Raw genomic sequence first — 18,722 nt, 5'->3', positions numbered from 1 at the left:
TGTATTTTCTTTGGATGACCCTGTAATATTTCGGTGTGGAGGAGTGAAGAGAGAGGGTGTTGAGGACATAGCAGGAAAAGAGGAAAGATTTTAATGTATATAATTACCAGCCGCTCACAGAGAGAGCGAAGCCTCCCCCGTGACAAGGGATGGGAGTACGATGACAGTAATTGCTGTCGTCGTTGCTTCCCCCGGCTGGGGGGCTCTGACCCCCGTGCCTCAGGAGGGGAGAGTGTCCGGGGACTGGCAGGCTTCTGACCACGACTCCCAGCTTTGAACCCTCGGGGTCCTACCGCCGCCACCCCCGAGACCCCCTCCCGTGCCGGGACGGGCTCCGCGGCCCCGCTCCCTCGGGGCACCCCCGCACGTCACAGCGGAGCTGGCCCGGACCAGGATGGGGCCGCGCTCGGTGCCCGGTGAAGGGAGCCCCCTGCTCCTCAGCGGCGGCTCCCGGCACGGCCCGGGCCAGCCCAGCGGAGCGGCTCCGTTCCCCATTGCGGCCGCCGCTCGCCCGGGCGCTGCCCGCTCCCCATTTTCCCTCAAAGGGTGCCCCAGGTTTGCGACCGCCTTTTGCCCTGGCAGCCCCGCTTTGGGCAGTGGACGGACCGAGCACAACTTGGGCTGCGGCGGCCGCTCGCATCCTTTTTCTCCTCCGCATTCCCCCTCCTCCACCCCCATCCCCGCCGCCTCCCCTTCTCTTCTGGAAAGCGCAAACTTGCGTTGAAATGAGAACCTCGGCTCGAATGCGAGTGGAACTAGTCTATTAAATATTATCAACGTACCGTCTGCGCGGAAAGAAATCTTTCCCAGTCCTGATTGCTCCAAAGGGGAATCGCGTCCTACCTCCCACCTTCCCAATCTTCATTCTCCCAGTGTACGCACGCTTGTAATTACTGGTGATTGTGCTAATGCTACCCCGAGCAAAAGCATGCTGGTACTATGGAGAGGGAAGGCGAAGGAAATACCTTTAATTTTAGGAAACATACACGTGGATTATGCTTTCTTTTCTACATCACTCGGTAGATATTGCACGTTAAGCAGCAAATCAAACATTAGCGACTCTTTTCCTAATCTTTTTTTTTTTTTTTCTTTATGGATAACCAGGTGATCTGAAAATAAATGAGATTGCTTTGCAGACCAGTGAGAGGAGAAAAAGTGGGAAAACGACTTGGTAGTACTGATTCTAACCAAGGAAAATGCTGCCTGATATCACTCCTGCCGTGATTGCTCCTTACATAACTCCCTGTATTCACTGCAGACCGCTTTGCTCAGGGGGGTAAACCGCGTATAATACCACATCGGGCCTTCTGAGGGTTTCCTTCCCCCCTTCAGGAGAGCAGCTCTTCGAGGCGTGATCATTAACTTCTGTGGTCATCATTTGGGTCTTGTAAAGGAGGCTGAACGGTCTTTTTCTTAACCTCTCTCTTTTTTTATTATTATTATTTGTTCAGATGACATTCTCTGTTCCGATTGCCCCCGCCCTGCCGGATGGCGAGCGCGCAAACACACATACACACACTAGCTCTCTCTCACACCCCTTTTCTTTTCATCATCAGCAAATAAAGATTAGGTGGGCAGATTATAGAAAGCGTTTTCAGTCCTGTGCTGATCTTTATTCCAGAGCCTTTGTGATGATATTGATGATGATGATGGTCAAGTGGACAGTTTGATTTTTGTGTTCGGAGCTAGTTATAAAGAATCAATATTATATCAAGGGGTAACTTTCGTGATAAAGGACTTTAACCACTACGGCTATTCATCATAAGTCTGTAGCAAGCAGATAGGTCAAAAGAAATTATATTGCACTAAAGAGTGTGTCTTCTTATCTCTCCTATACCAGGGGAATAAGGGACAAGCCGATCGATACAGTAGCTGCTGTATACTTCTTGCAATTATCAATAGCTGATTTCGTCTTTTGAGGCCTGCATCTATTAATACAAACTAATAATAATCTTCTGAGCATATCTGTAGCCAAGGGGGTGAAAGTTTTTATATTGACAGCACGATTTTTATACCTGCAGTTACTGAACGATGTTATATTTTGTGTGTGTCAGTGTGTCTATACATACATATATATATATACACATTTTAATATTCATCTCACTAGAAATTTTTGGAAGCATATATATTTTTGCACAGGAGCTAAAAATACTAATTTTATATGTAATCTGTGACTACTTGCACCTCCTTGAGTATACTCTGGCAGACACGCATTACAATCCAAATACAGTATTTTAATATATACACCACATATATTTGTGTGCATCTATGTGTTTATGGCATGTATGTATGCTCTTAAATGCATGTTGTCTTGCTAATAGCCCCAGAATATATTACAGATATTCCACAGAGTATTTAAAGTTGTTGCTTAAATTAATGTGTCATCTGTTAGGTTAAAGAAGGAAGTGGATGGTAATTAGAGTTTGCTAAGTGTGAGCATAAGCTTTTGTGCATATGAATCGATGTTTATTTAGATCCAAGAGTGGTATGATATTAAATAAAAAGAAAAGTTACTTAAATGTTTAAGGCAAAACATTTATGCACGGCCATGCTCTTATGCCGGTTCTATAAATCTCATAGTGGGGCCAGTTACTTTCAAAAAAAAAAAAGTAATAGAAAAGAAACATCTTTATAATTGACGTTTGACATGCTGTTTGGGTTAGGCTGTGGTAGACCAAGCACAGATTTCCCTCTGATGGAAACATTTATCATCGTGATTGCTGCAGAGTGGCAGGTGGTGTTATCAATTACCCCTTCTTACCAATAATAATATTAGTATGGTAATATCTTTGCTCATGTGAGAACGAATTAGCGATCAGTTGTTGCAGCTTTAAATAGACAAAATTGTGCTGAATTTAACCCCAGGGTCCTCAAACAAAAGTTATGGTGCAAAAAAGGGGTGGGAATATACTACTTCAGCTTTCCAGGAAGAGCACCAGGAGACAGAAAATGAAGTCGAAATAATTTTACACTCTTTCGAATAAAGTTGCTGAGCAAAATAATAGCAATAAAAGACAGTAGTCGGATTATATGAAACGTCACATCCGTGTTATCTGCACGCTGGTAATTTTGACGGGTTTAAGAACAACAACATGTTATAAAGCGTAAGTGTAGACAGAACTACTTATACGGTCTTTGAAGAGTCGATCTTGCAGATAAGCTTTCTGAAGGTTTTTATTCTCCTTGAATGAGGATACAAATTAAAGCAAACCCGTAACCAGGTGTCCCATTAAGGTTAAAAAAAAAAAAAAAAAAAAAGTATTAATTGGTACACAATATTATTAAGCAGACAAAAAGACAAAATAATAACGCGCCTTTTCGCAGGATGAAGGAAACATCGCAGTAAGAAGAAGACAACTAGCAAATTCGATTTAATTACGGAGAAAAATAACTTTTGCCTCCCATCCCTGTCAGAGCATTTCAGCAGAGCGACCAGTCCCGGAGAGTGGACGCGCGCAGGGCGCGGGGACATTTGCGGGTGCCGGCCCCGCACCGCCGCGTCCCGTCTGCCTGCGCGCACAGCCCTGGCCAGTGCGCAGAGATTTACGCGGCTAATCAATTCCCCCCCACACCCCGAAAATGCCATGTTTTTCGTAGCGGACTTAATTTATTATTTTTCTCGCCCTCGAGCCAGGAAGATTAATTAAAAGGTTCGTGGAAAACTTTGCGGCGTAATGGGGAGACGCGGGGGGAGGAGGGGGGGAGGAGAGAGGGGCCGGAGGAAACGCGTATCACTTCATAACTTTCCACTCGCCTCCCGAGCCCTCGGCGCCCCCAGGGTGTTCCGCACGGGTCGGGTAGAAAAGTTTCCCCCTGGGATCTGCGCGGCTCCCAGAGGAAGGTCCCCGCCGTGCCCGCAGCACTCGGGGGGCTGCCGGCGCTTGCCGGTGACGGCGGGGGGGCAGCGCCCAGCATCTCGCCCAGCGGCTGCTCCTCGCCCCGGGAGGAAAGTGGGAAGGGGAGCGGTGTAAGGGAGAAGGAGCCCGTAAAATGTATCACTTGTAACCCTAGAGTATGTTAATGCCAAGAGATACAAATCTGGTAATTATGCCTTCCTTGCCTGTTGTGTTCTCCATTGTTCATTAAACATTAAAGACGGGACTGTTTAATTTTCCACTTAAAGATTCTCTCACGTCCCGCAAAATCATATTCATTTTCGATCGCTTTACTTTTTACAAAGGACAAAGTTTTGTTTTTGTTTTTATAAAAGAGCTTTTTTTTTTCCTTTTTCTTTTTTATTTTTTTAGATCGCACTATAAGAAAGGTACCTTTAAAACGCTTTTCAAGAAATCTTATGCTACTGAGGGAACTACCAGGCACTGAGCAATAGAAAACGCCCAAGTTTAGGGGGAAAAGAATGTTGCTTGAGCAACAACTCCTTTCCGAAGAGGGCTGGACAAAAATTGACCCATTTCTGGTTACTACCGCAATGGGTAAAAAATGCCTGGGCAAGGTTAAAGTTGCCTCTTTCATTCCAGGCAAATGTTTCAGTCGCAGAAGGTACCTGAGATCTTACACTTCACACAAATCGGGAGAAATGTACTTCTCTGCTGTTAAGGATAAGCCCTAACTCCAGTTCCCCACTCGCGACTGCAGTACGGGGGTTACTTTAGAGGACGCTTGCTTTCACCTGCACTCTGCCTGCGATATAACGTAGCATATACATACACGCAAAAAGTGTTATCCGTATGTGCAGGGTGCAATAAATCCCTAATTCTGTTGGAAAAAAAAAAAAAAATGCTCTCGTCCCCTCCCACTTCATACTAGAAAATTACATCAGATTTCAGCCATCGCGACCGTCTCCAGACAGTCCCATTATGAACAAACTTTCAGCAAGGATAGATACACGGAAAGAACATACGTTAGAATCTGTGGACAGCAAACAAGTTTTGTTTTGTTTTGCTTAAATTATAAGGCAGGCAATCATTGCAAGAGGTCTCGTGTAGACGTCTTGCTGAACGAAAGACAGAAAAGTATGCTCGTCTAAGAGCTAAATTGAATTGATTTGCCGTTTCGGCGCTGTTTCTCTTAAGGCTCGTGCCTGTTTTTAACGAATGTCTGCAACGCAGAAATCGCTGAGTGCATGCATTGCAACAAACTATCAGAAGTGGCCTAAACTGTCGCCTCTAACTTTATTTGGTTTGCCTCCCGGCAGAAAAGCGGGGCATAAACCGAAAGCCCAGAGACGCGGTATCACAACGCGCGAGATAAAGCGAGCTATCACCAGGGAAAGTTTACACCGAGGAGCCTCCCGCAGAAGCCGGGGTTAGCGTGTTTTAAGGACTAGGGCTGGATTACACAGGCTGGAGTGGAGGCATTAGGAGCAAATCCCTTTCACTCATCCCTGTCTCGCTTCTCAGCCCTCCCCGCCCCACCCCGCGCAAGGGACGGTGCAGGACAGCACCGAGCAGCGCGCAGGGACCCATCTGCCACCAACACTTAAAAATAAATAAATAAACAAATAAATAAATAAATAAATAAATAAGAGGAGGGGGCCGCTGGAGGGAACCCCCCCGGCACTCGGCGGCGCGGAGCTGCGCGGGGGGGGAGGCGGGGGTGGGGGGGCGCGGTGGCGATCGGCGACAGTGGGGTACATCCTAGCGGCCGCTGCCTGCCATGGGAGCCCCGGAGGAGGCGGGCAGGGACGGCGACGGGAAGCGGCAACTTGTGGCGGCGGCCGGGCCGCCCCCTCCATCCCTCCCTCCATTGCTTCTTCCCTCCCTCCTCCCGGGGGACGGACGGGACAGGACAGGACGGGACGGGGCGGGGGAGGCGGCCCGGCTCCCCAGCAACTTGTAAAGTGATAAAGGGGAGGGGGGAGGAGGGGGAAGGAAAGGCTCTGCCTCCCCCCCCTCCCGTCTCACTTTTCAAAAAAAAAAAAAAAAAAAAAAGAAAGTGGGGGCCTGTGAGAAAAGCTGCTGTTGGGAAAGTGCGTGCGGAGAGGAAGGCTCGGCGGCGGCGGGGAGCTGAGCGAGCTGCGGGGCTGGGGCAGCCCCGGCAGCGCCGCACGGGAGGAGGCGGAGGAGGAGGAGGAGAGTAGGAGGAGCTGCCGTGTGACCCGCACAGCTCCCAAACTTCAAAGTTTATCCGCCCGAAATCGAGAGCGGCCGCGGTACGCGCACCGCTCCTCGGCACGGAGCGGAGGCATTGAGCGGGCGAGCCGCCGCGCGGGGACAAGGCTGCGGTGGCCGCTGCGAGCGAGGCGAGGAAGGGGAGGGGGGATCGCCCTCGCGACAACAACAGCCACCCCCCACCCCCCAAATCTGGGATCGATACTATTCGCTGGAGACCGAGGACTTGCTCGTCGGCGCACACGCGAGACCGCTGTCATTAGCTAGCAGGACACACAACTGAGCTGGGGAGGGGGGGTGAGGAGTGTCACAAAAAGTCATTACAACCTGAGAGAGAGGGGGAGAAAGAAAAAAAACTTCCTACCAATGGACAACAGGAAGTGACCACCACCACCAACGGGGAGTCTCTGCTTGGAGAAAGAAGCTGCAAGACAAAGAAGAAGGAAGGAGAGGTGAAAGACAAAACTGCCCAAGGTCTTCTGTGTGTGTGCGTGCGTGCGCTTGCGAGAGGAGAGAACAAAAGTCAGCCGGGAAGGGGAGACGGAGAAAGAGACGGAAAAGGAGACAGGATGGAAGAGCAAAAGACCAGCATATGAAGATCAAGAGAAAAGAAGAGCAGAGCAGCACACACGCACACCGAGAAGAAAGGGGAAAGGAAAGAAGCATACACAAAAGTTTATTTTCCTCCTGCAAAGAAATTACTCACACGTACACAGAAATCAGATGCCTTGCAGATCAACTTCTGGGGGAAGAGAGACCAGGAGGAGACGAGGACGCAGAGTGATGTGAAGAAAAAAAAAAAAAAAAAAAAAAAAGGAAGAAAAAAAAAGCGAAGAGAGCAGAAGAAAGCGGAGCAAAAGAAACTGAAAGCCGGGGGGAAGAAAGAAAGACAGAAAGGCGAAGATCGTGACCTCTCCCAACAAGTGAACCTTGCACATATGTTGTGTAAAGTGTGTGCAAAACAGAGCCCTCCTGCGTGGTGCGTGTGTGTATCTCTGCCGCCGCCGCTGCTGCCGCCGCCGCGGTCGGTGCCTCTCGCAGGCGGCGCTGCCGGTGCCGGGGAACCGCATCATTTGGCGGAGCGAAGCGGCTAATTGCGGAGCCCCGTCCTTCATTTACATATGCAGCCTGAGCCCGCTGGAGCCGCGCCAATCCGCGCTCGCCCCCAGCACCATTAATCGCCATGCATTATTCACCACCGTAATTACCGAGCCCCATGCGCGCTCCGCGCAGCCGCCCCAGCCCGCCGCGCACGCAGCACCGCACCGCGCACACCCCGCCCGGCTGAGTCCCCGCTCGCTCACCCGCTCACTCACTCACTCTCAGTTTGGTTGGTTGTTGTGCCTTTTTTTTTTTTCTCCTTTTCCTTGGGGTTGGTTGCCTTTTCTGTTGTTGTTTGGTTGGTTTGCTCTGCAACTCGACTTTTATTTGCGAACAGTTATTTCCAGCCCCCACATTCCCCCCCCCCACCCCCCCGCCCTTCCCTCGTTCCCAATTCCTCCCCCCCTTTCCACCTCCACGTCGCTGATGCCTCTGCAAAAAGCAGAGTCAAGACGGCTCAGTTAGCAGCATGTCTCGTCGAAAGCAAGCGAAACCCCAGCATCTCAAATCGGACGAAGAGCTGCAAGCGGAGGTAGTTTCTGAGCACGGTAAGGGCTCCCGGAGCCTCTTTCTTCCTCTCTCTCTCCTTTTGTGAGTCTGTTTCGGACGGAGATAGGTGGATTTATGGTGATGGTGAACATGGGAGCGCAATTACTCTGCAGCGGGAGAATGGGAATTAGAGCAGCTGGGGAAGAGGCAGCGGAACTGAGAAGTTAGCAGTTTAGCCAAGTTTCTGCAGCCCACCCCCTGACTAACCAGCCCTCCCAGCGGCTCCTTCCCGGCCTCCCGAGCGCTTTTATTACGGCGGGGCTCGGTGGCGGGGCTCGGCCCTCCCTCCTTCCCTGACCCGGGCCCGGGCAGCTGCAGGAGCGGGCACTCCGGAGCAGCGCCTGCCTCCTCCTCCTCCTCCTCCTTCTCCCTCTCCCTCGGGCTGTTTTGTACGTCTGCTTTTCTGCTTGTTTTCCTTTAGTTTTTGTTGTTGCTGCCTTTGTGCTGCTCGGTCGCCCTGTTTGCTTCACCCCTTTTATTTCTTTTTTCCTTTTTCTCCCCCCCCCCCCCCCCCCCCCGGGCGGGGGCCGTGGTCCCCTCGCCCTCCGGCCACGAAGTTGGTCCCACGGGCCGGGGGCTGCCGGGGTAGCCCAGGGCTCTCTATCGCCCTGGAGGAGGAGGCGGCGTATTGCTGGGCGGCCCAGCCGGGCCCCCGCTGCCCCCGCCGCCCCCCAGCCGCGGGCAGCCGCCGGGGCACCGGGGGTCCCTCGCTGCGCGGCGAGCGGGAGCCTGCGGGAGCGGAGGAGTTGGTTTTAATGTTTTCGAGGGGCTCGTGCAGCTTTTCAACCCCCCCCCCCCCCGGCTCTGCTGCGACTGTAATTCTTATAGGGGGTGGGTGACGCGGAGTGCCACCGCCGCCACCGGCCCCTGTCGCGCCGGCTGCAGGAGGTGGGGAAGGGGGATTTTCTACCCCATCCGCCATTCTCTACTCCCTCCCCACACGCAGACACACGCACACTTGCTTTGAAGCATCTGGGCTGCCCAGGCTGCTAGTGAACAAGTGTCTAAAACTGAGCAGATTTGGGCTGTAGTTAGTCTGAATTTCCACCTTGCTGTGTGGTTTTTGCTTGTTTGTTTAGGACTGCCTTTTTATTTAATTTTATTTAATTTCATTTATATATTTTCTAATTTCCTGTGTAGTCCTAGGCATTGCTGTGTGCAAAGATATGCCACAGCCCATCCTCACTTTCCCTGGTCTAAGTTGAGGGCTTCCACTTAAAAGTTTTTCTTTTCCTCTGTGCATGGAATCTCACGGCTTTCTCAGTTTCTTGCATAACCAAGTGGGAGCCACAGTGCTTTCTGCTTTCTGTGTAGGCCCCTTGCTCACTGGTTTATCCCCTTTCCCTCCCTTCAAAAAGAAAGAGGAAAAAAAAAGTCATTTTCCTGCTTCAAAACTATAATGACTTTTAAGTTGCATCTGGAGGGAAAGAAAGGCAATGAAGTTGAAGCCTGAAGAGGATTTTGCTTATTGTATCTGAACTTTGCAGTCTTGAAGCTTAAGGCAGCATGAATCCACTTCATCAGGTTAAAACATCTGTCAGACTGGCAAATCTTTAAGCCCCGTGCTCTTTCCCAGGGTATTTGGGGAACCAGGGAATGAGTTCCACACTGTCCAGGGTAGTTAGGATGGGGACTACTACCACTGCTTCAGGAAAGCCCACTTGGGTATTGACTCTAACAGGAACACAGAGAAATGCTTCCTTCTGTCACGCTACAGAAACAAAGCAATGCACATTTTATTTTTGTATTTTTAATTTATTTATTTATTTTAGGAAACTATGGTAATGTAAAATAAATTAATATAAGCAAGCGGATGGGAATTTTAATTTTATTATGTAAACAAGATTAGTTGAACCCAGTCTCTGTTGGGGTGGGTTCTAGGTTTGAGAATTTATCACTAGTATTATAAACTTTTAAATGCTCCAAATCCATTTCAATACAGAAAAATAAAACTCTACTGCTTCATTATGACACTCCTGGGGAGTTAATAAATTGAAAAAAAAAAATTGTTAAACTAGGTTTTTGTTTTGTTTTGTGAATCTTATCTATGTAGCCATGTCACCCAAGATTAGAACAAGAGATATGCTAAAAAGAAACGCTTGCATATGGTGGGTAGATTAAGGACAAAGAATCTTTTTGTCATGGAAATGTTTTTTTTTTTTTTTTTTTTCCCTTTTTTGGGGGGTTTTGTTTTGTTTACTTCATCACATAGAATTTCTCACACTTGGTTTGTTTTGTATTGCCCTCAATGACTACATGATCAAATGAATGGATTTATTTCTGCCGAATGAGAAAGACAGTCTTTCCATCAAAAGGACTACATTGCATCCCAGTGAGGAATTTTAAAGCGTTATTATTGTGGTCCCTGAATAGCACAAAATCGGCTTTCACAGCAGCCCTAAAATGCAACAATGTAAATACTTTTCAGCCTTAGCAGGCTGTTATCAAATTGTGCTGTTTTCTTTTATTAAAACATATTTTAATTAATAGAGTGAAACCCTTCATAGTTAACAATTAACAAGCTAAACTGGAGCTCTTGGTTTTTCACTCTCCTTTTGAGAAATGTGAACAAGGTGGACTCAGCATACACAAGTAGAGGGCTATCTAGTGTACATTAGTGTAATGTAAATCATTTACATGTTATATTATGAAGCCTAACGATTGCTATACTGAAAGCAATTTTATAGGCCAGATATAATGAGTGCTCCCAATCTCACAAATTAAAACACTTCTTGTCAAGTCAGTATTCTTCATTTCTATTCAAAGCTGTAATCAAGATATTGCTACAGTTCCTGAGCATATTTTGCAACAAGACAAAAATAGTTTCCACAGTGCAAGAAAATTTGTACTTTTTTTTTTTAAAAAAGCAAAGTGTTTAAGCAGAATTATTTGATACATGTAGCTTTTTCATTAATATGGTTGTCATCTGCAATGAGGAGAAGCTGTTTTTAACACAAGATTAAGCAAATGAAGCTTATTATTTATTTAATGAAATCATGTTTAATACCACCTCTAAATAGATTTTATTAAGTGAAGCATTTCAGAATGAATGTTCCATAAAGAATCCTTAGAGTGAAGGAATATTCATAATAGCAGAAAGAAGCATGGCAGTTTGGGGAGCGGAATGGCAGATAAACATTAGGCCATATCTTAAGTTGGCTGGACCCACAATAACTTTTGTGGTAATGTTATCACAGAAGTTTAATAATTGTAATATATAATTTTATAGCCAGCCTGGACTACAGCATAATAAAACTGCATTCAAACAGGGCAATGTTATAACAGTGGGAAATTGTTTGAAGTCTGATGATAATTGTCAATGTCATCAGTTACAGATTTACAATCAAAATCATTTAAAGTTATTTGTTGAAAGGGAAATGCTGAAATATATATTTTTTAATAATTTAGATAGGAATTGTTAACAAACAACTAGTGTTGAAATATTGCTTGAATAATTGCACTGTGGAAGAGTGAACAAATTATATTTCCTAAGAAAAAAAAAATTTTGAAAAGCACTCTAAGGTTACCAAAGTAGACGATATGATGGAAATATTTTTTAAATAGCAGCAGAAGGATTCAAATGGCTGCCCATAGAATACAATAATCTCAGTTTCTCAGTAAAGGTAAAGCTGTTCTCAGGAAATTGTAATAGCTGGAATTACATTTCTAATGCACTTCTCTAATTTAACAGATTACAATTGAATCAGAATTATAGGTACAAGGCAAATGCTTCAACTCTGATTAATTTTTATATGAAAACATGAATATAGCATTTCTATTTTTAATGTAGGGATAATAAAAGTTTGTGTGTTTTTTTTTTTTGTGTGTGTGAGTACGTGGAATGCTGAGAAGTGCTTCTTACAGTGTATAAGTGTGGTTCTATTAAGGGTGATGAAAAATGATCACTTTGGACTTTTTCATGTGAAGCTACTGGCAAATATATATCATTGTTCAGTCTGAGGTGAATGGGATACCTTACAGCAAACTATGTAATGACAGTTTTCTAATGTGGTTTTGCAATCATTTTTTAAATGTTGGACCTATTTGGTTTTTGTTTTTGTTTCCCTCAACTCTTCAATGCACACAGTACTATCTAAACCAATGTTTCTTTTTCATACTGGTAATGTGGAATTGGTGGTGCAGTTTTGAACAGTTTGTAACTGCACTCTGTATTCTTTTGGAGTATGTACACAGACACACATGTTCTGCCACGGAAATGATAGTCCTCTATGGAACAGACAGCTTCTTGTGAGCGTGTTTACTGTATCTGCAAATATATAAGATAAAAATACATTTTGAAAGGACATTCTTGCTTTCTTTCATTCATACATTCAAGAGCATAGGTTATTCCATGTCATTTAGTTACTACTGCCTTTAAAACTTGAAAAGTCACAAGCAGCTGTCAGTAAACATGAAACTTAAGTTATTTTTGCAAATGTCTGTTCTAAAGCAGCTTCAAGAAAGGTTGTTGTTGTTGTTGTTGAAAAATAAAAGGCCAAATAAGTATTGCAATAAATTGCTCCTTTGATAAGAAAAGGTAATTGATAGTTTATATAAATAGTTCTGGTGTTACAATAGAGACTTAATATTAAAACAATGTAATATCTGAAATTATACAATTTTTAATATTCTTACTGTTTTGATCAGTATTAGCAATAGAAAAAAAAAAAATGTAATAATAAGGAAACTAAAACAATAAACCAGTTTGGTGTATATATAAATGATGAAGGTAGACCAAACTGGGTCAGATTTTATCTGGCACTGATGATGATCTTGAGGAATTCTTATTTCTTCTGAGATAGACATGAGAACTCTTTTGGGGAGGAAGGAAGTTTTGAAAGTTATTCTTTTAGATTCTATGTAATTAAGCTATTAGTATGTACACATTTAGCTGTTGATAATTACTTGTCCTTGCCTAAGGAAGAGGAAAAGCTACTATTCAAAAAAAAAAAAAATGTGTAGAGTTATAAAGAAGGAGTGAAAATACCCAAATTATTAATGAGTATCCGTGACATTTCTGAAAAAGAGTTTGAATCCTGGGAATATTTTCAGGATATTTTTTCTTCATTTTATTTGTTGATTACCTAGCCAGGACAAGCATATCTGTTGACACAAGTCCATCATATCCATCAGTCAGGACATGAGTCAATCACTTTTGATAATAAGCCAGGTCTGGCAGGAAATTAATTAGCTGAGTACTGACACATTGTAGAAAATAAAACATGCTAAAATCATTCATTCTGTAACATTGCATTTGTAAAATGACAGTAATTTGCTATACTTTTTTTTTCAGAGGAATCATGAATAAATACAGTTTCAGCAGCAAATTTTTATTGGTTTGTACATTTCAATGTAGAGGGCCAAAAACCTGTTTCCTTTACCTGCTTAATACAACTAAACACATTGAAAGTTTCCCAGTAATAGAAAAAAAAAAAAAAAATGAATTTGGGGCAAAATATACTTTTAGGAGGTGGTTCAGTTGTCATGCTGCTGGCCATAGAGTACATTACTTTTTGTCAGGGGAAAGCCAGGAAAATAATTCTTCAAAATGTTGATAGAATGCACATTTTAATAATGCAATTCTGTGATAGTGGACTAAAAACTCTTATTGTTAATCTCTAATACTGCTTTTTCCCCTTTTCCAACCCCCACTGCCCCCTAATTTGGACCCTATCACTGGCCGAAAAAAGAAGCAGAAAAAAACCCTGAACTTCTGTCCGAGAGAGAAACGTGTCGAAATGGTTGGGAAGGCTGTTCATCTCCTCCAGGAGCTGCGGCCCGGCCGGGTGGGTGCTCGGGGGTGGGTGCTCGGGGCTGGGGGTTCGGGGGTGGGTGCTTGGGGGCGGCGGGCGGCTGCAGCCCCGTGCGTGCGCGCAGTGGCTGCTGCAGGCGCGCAGCCCGGAGCCGGGGAGAAAGAAGGTGGGGATTGCAGAGTGCCAGAAAGCTTCCCGAGGACTTCTCCCTGAGGGTGGGTAGTTAGAAGTGCTTTGACAAGGCTTGCTGATTTAACCTTTGCCTGCTTTGCCCTGCCAGGGGTGGCCACTAGATGTCAAGCTCATAATACAATTAGTACATCTGTGCAGTTGACCTTGGCAGCACGGCTTACCACTGTTCTGTTAAGTGTTAACACTGAATTTGAGTGTTAACTAGAGATCCCTGTGAGTTTGTTACATGCTGTACAGCTTATCAAATGCTCATCTAGTTCAGCACAAGTGTTTACAGTTCTTAAAGAAGGAAAAAGGTTTCTTTTTGTGAAGCCCAGCATCTTGAGCTGCTTAATTAACCCTGCAGGTGCCACAGTATTTTTGTTTCAGTAAATCAAAACCGATTTACTATTCAACGTTTCAGATCTGTTCTACCACCACCATTTGATAGTTTTATTTTATCATTTTGTTGATGTAGTAACATACCCAAAGCTGGAAATGATGAAAGCTAACAGATTTGTTTAGCTCTCTGTGTTTTGCTATCCAGTGCAATACTGCAGTACATAGAATGGCAAATGAGCAAAATGACTGAACTGCATGATTAACATTGAATCACTTAGCATTCGTTCTTTCAGGCACTCCTGTACGTGAGTAATTTTACTCAAAGGAGTAGTGCCATTGACTCCAGTACTTGTAAGTTAAGTTTTGAGATACTTAGCAGATACAGGATTGGGTACCCACATTGTCTTCTCTTATTGTGATCCTCCAGACACAAGTTCATCAGCATGCCATGGTTGTTCAAAGAGTGGCTGGCTTCATTCTATAGGGTGTTGGTTAGATAGTTTAAGGTGCAGTTAGTAATATACTTTTCAAAATAAGAAAGTTATGCAGAATCTAGTGTTTCATTTCTTACAGTTTTTTTGTTTGTTTTTAAATATATTTTCTGTTTTCATATCAGCTATATTAGAAATACTGATTACATTTTATTAGGATTTCCAGTAAATCTCGGTGTGTTTTAAATGCGCTTAAATTCCTACAAACATTAGGACAAATTCTACACACCCTGAAATTAATCCATACATGCCATGAAAGCCATCTGAATAGCTATTAGTATGATGTTGAAAAACATAATACACGTCTTATTTAATTCCGTATCTTGCACAAATATTCAAATCAGTTTGTGAAGATCTGTTCCACATATGCGTACACGTAGCATGGCAGCATCAGTGTTTTAGCTAACTAGAGCTTCATTGCACAGATTAGAAACTGCAAATGTTTTAAACAGATTACAGTTAGTGTCTGTGCCACAGGTGGCTGTTACTTAACAAATTCTGAGATTTAGGCTGCTGAACAGTAGATCAAACCAAGTGTGCCAGGTCAGTACCATTTCTTGCATAGCAAGAGTGCCCTCCACTGTTCAAATCTGTAACTAACAGCTTTTGTGGTCTGAGAAAAAGGACAGAAAATTTTTCTATTGAGTCTGGAATTTCTTCTACATTGTTAAACACAGTAGGGGTCTCTATTTGTCTCCTCCTGTTTCACAGCTTGGGCTCAGTATGTGATAATTCATCTTTCTTTATGGGATTCAAAGCTATCATAAAGAGTTAAAAAGAATTAATTTGCAAGAAAATAAACGTGTTCTAACAATTTAAGAAAACTTTCTTTAAAAGCTCTGACAATTATAAGATATGATAAAGCTAAGGAAAAAGTAATACTGTTCTTCTCAAGGATCAGTATGTTATTATAAAGCTACTGTTTCCAAATGAATATAATTTTGAAAAGAAATTCATGTTTTTGAATATATTTTCTTACTTTATTTAAATTGGTATAAAATAAGCTTGTTTCTTATGATACTAAGAACAGTAGATGATCACCTTGTGTCTGTGCTATGCTCAGTTTTATTCATAATATTCCTTGCTTAAATACAAAAAAAAAAAAACGCTGTGAGCTTCACTTTGAAACAATTCCTAGGTTTGCATATGAGATCTTATGTCTTCATAGTTAGCTAGTTGTTTGACCTTTAGCCAATTTTAATAAATGTTGTTTTTCTGTGAAGCCTTCACAGTTTATATGATGCTTCTCAGTTGAAGATTAAATTTTTTTTTATCTTGAAATTCCCACAATTAGAAAAATTAATTCACTCTCGATATGTAGTTAGAAATAATAATTCATACAACATTTTTCTGTGCTTTTCTTTGTATTATTGCATGTGATCTAAAAAGAAGTTTCAAAAAATATTTTGTTGACACATTTGCTGAATTCCTTTCCATGACACGTCTCCAGTTTGATTACTACAGGAAGGTATAAGCAAGTTGAAATAGATAAAAGCAGAGAAAATGATTATTCTCTTACCTGATTTTATCCAAGTATCTTATGAATTATATGTAATTTGAGACTTAGGTGATTCAGAGTAACAAAATAGCAAAAAGCTGAATTAACAAAGAACATCTGATAGGTGTACAGAATACACCTATTTAATAAAATTCAAAAGGTGCTTTCAAAAGGTAATATACATTAATAAAACTAGAATTGATTTAATTTAACACAATATTAAAAAAATCTGGAGCACAGATGAAACAGTGGAGTTGACTGGTGCTTTTTTTGACTGGAAGATGTTGGTCCTGAGAAAGGTGGCATTTACAGTGTATGTTGTTGGAATGAAGCTGACTGCAATGTTTAATTTCAGTAATTTCAGTCCTTGTCACAAAAGTAGATAGCAGTATTTTTGAAGCATTTGCTTATTATATTTTTCCTTGCATATGATGCAAGACTTTGCTCTAACACAGAACAGAAAAATGTGTGCCTGAGATAAAAATTACAGATCTAGTAAAATCAGGCTTACAAATCCTGTATGTGTTTGTAGTCAGCAGTGGTGGCAATTTTTTCTTAATTATGCATGTAATATTCTGATGGTAGCTGAAGGAACCCTGGCACACTCTCAGCCCTTTCCCCATTCTCTTCCTTTCCGACTGTGAGAAAGAAGGTCAGCGCCACGCTCCCCACAGCCATGCTTTGCTCCAGCCCAAAGAGCATTGGGTGGGTATATTTGTAACGGTGGGAGAGCAAATTCTCCCAGCGTCAATCTCTTGTGCCTCCTGCACTGAGTCAGCAGAGCACCTTGGTAGCTTCAGATATCACAATCCCAAAGTGACTTTCTCAAAATGCCTTAGGTTGAATTTTTGTAGGCTAATTTTAGGGCCAGACCCCACTGATACAAACTGGCAGCCCTTGCTGGAGCCACTGCAGCTCTGTGGTTTGGTTGGTATCTGCTTAGGAGCTTGCCCTGGGTACATTTTGAGAGATACTGGCTGCAATTTTTCACCGATTTTCATAGGGTAAGCTTTATGTGCTGTAATTCATCTTGCATGCCATAGCAGCTTCAGATTAGTCTGTTAGCTGTTAGACTGCTAATGAGAAAAAGAAAATAACTGAGAGGTTATTAGTGGCTGAGATCCTGACTGCTTGACAAAACTCCTATTCAACACCTTTTGTGTAAGTAAGAACTGCAAAATTCAGGCCCTGTCTATAAGATTAAGCTACTGCTCAATTAATTTCCCCAAAGTCCTTGAAAATTTTTGCTGCACTGCATCCTCACTGTAATAATAAAAATAATTATTTCTCTTCAGAAAAAGAAAAAAGTAAGAAAGAAATAATATAAGAAAGAAAGGAATTCTTCAGTACTTAAAAGATTTAATTACTTTATAGGATATCAGAATTGAAAGCAAGCTATAAAACATACAGAAAAAAATAATAAAATAAAAGGTTCATTTTTTTCCATAGAATGTATAAGCCAAAACTAAAAATCGTTTTTTGGCTTAATAGTTTAACAAATTTAATTTTTTTAATAATTTGCTATAATAGTAAAAAAATATATATTCCTTTCTGTCATTCATAAAGTAATCAAGTTTTAACAAAAAAAAAAAAATATCCCTTCACACATAGGCATATCCTCTTAAACCTTATTCCTTGTTGAAGTTCGTGAGCACTTACACTTCAAAAGCAACAGTGCAATACAGTGCTCCTGATAGGAATGTTATAAACTGCATTTGTGAAGTACTGGAGTAGTGTCCATTTCTCCAATATACATATACATACATACATACAATCATTATTTTCCCTCTTGCTTTTTTCCCCCTTGAGTGTTTGTTTGGGGCAAGATCACAAAGACTGTTGTTTGCATGACAGATTTGTCATCATCCCATTAATTTTGAACACATTTTTAATGTGAGTAAAGGTTACTCGTATGAGTTGTTGGACTGGGCCCGTAGTCTGTCATTCTGTGGAACATCTCACTATACTCAGTGTGCTGTTCAGGGGATGGACCATCATCTACAGCAAAGCAGTATTTACTTTGCAGTCAGCTGTGTCACTTGCTTGCTTACTGGTACAGAAAGTGGAATATTTTAGAGAGACTAACTTGTTTCATTTCTTAAGATATGCCAAAATAACTTGTCCCAAATATTGTTGACATTCTTTCTATGTCTACTTTGAAGTTGATTGGGGTGGCTAACAACTTTCTGGTAGTTTTCTAAAATATTTCTTCAAAAGCAGTCCTTGAACATTTAAAGACAGATGATGAGATGGGTGTACTTGGATTTGTCATTTGAAGAGTATTCTCTCAGCATTTTTATGACTTAGGAATCAAGGAAAGGAGGAGTACAAAGCAATATCAAGAAAACAGAACTGTAAGTCCCTGGTTAACATGGTCAAGAGCCAGACTCCACATTGAAACAGTGCAAAGCTCATGATTAATTTAACTGAGAATGGAATAGACCATTGATTGTATGAGAAATACTTATACTGCTTTATTCCATTTGTACTTTTTTACCTGGCAAGTTATATTTCAAATGTAAAATGTGGCTGCCTTGAGTCTATGCATTAGTTCACTAGACTAGTTAGTATTTTGAAATGTTGAAGAGGTCCGCATTACCTCCTGGCAGTGAGGAACAGTAGTTGAGTTTTCTACTGGAAATTTATGTATTATACATATTATTTTTGACATCATAAGCCTGTCTTCTAATGAAGAAAATAATACCTGTTTTGAAATATGATTTTAAATGTTCATGTTTGGGCTTGA

The 18,722-nt window shown here is 42.6% G+C and overlaps 1 protein-coding gene across 2 annotated transcripts in view; it reads left to right on the top strand.

The window, feature by feature from the left end:
* Nucleotides 1-5,916: 5,916 nt before the first annotated feature.
* Nucleotides 5,917-18,722, top strand: part of SALL3 (spalt like transcription factor 3) — a 27,347-nt gene continuing 14,541 nt past the window's right edge. The window contains exon 1 of one of the 2 annotated variants that reach the window (XM_035318955.1): nucleotides 5,917-7,720. In XM_035318955.1, coding sequence (XP_035174846.1) covers nucleotides 7,642-7,720 — 79 coding nt within the window. In that variant the 5' untranslated portion in view covers nucleotides 5,917-7,641. The remainder of the gene's footprint in view (nucleotides 7,721-18,722) is intronic. The other variant, XM_035318954.1, reaches the window with a different exon arrangement.

The sequence above is a fragment of the Oxyura jamaicensis genome, chromosome 2 (genome assembly GCF_011077185.1).
Source record: "Oxyura jamaicensis isolate SHBP4307 breed ruddy duck chromosome 2, BPBGC_Ojam_1.0, whole genome shotgun sequence".
In the NCBI taxonomy this organism is placed as follows: domain Eukaryota; kingdom Metazoa; phylum Chordata; class Aves; order Anseriformes; family Anatidae; genus Oxyura; species Oxyura jamaicensis.
The sequence above is the reverse complement of the archived record's forward strand: the minus strand, read 5'-3'. Positions and strand labels throughout refer to the sequence as shown.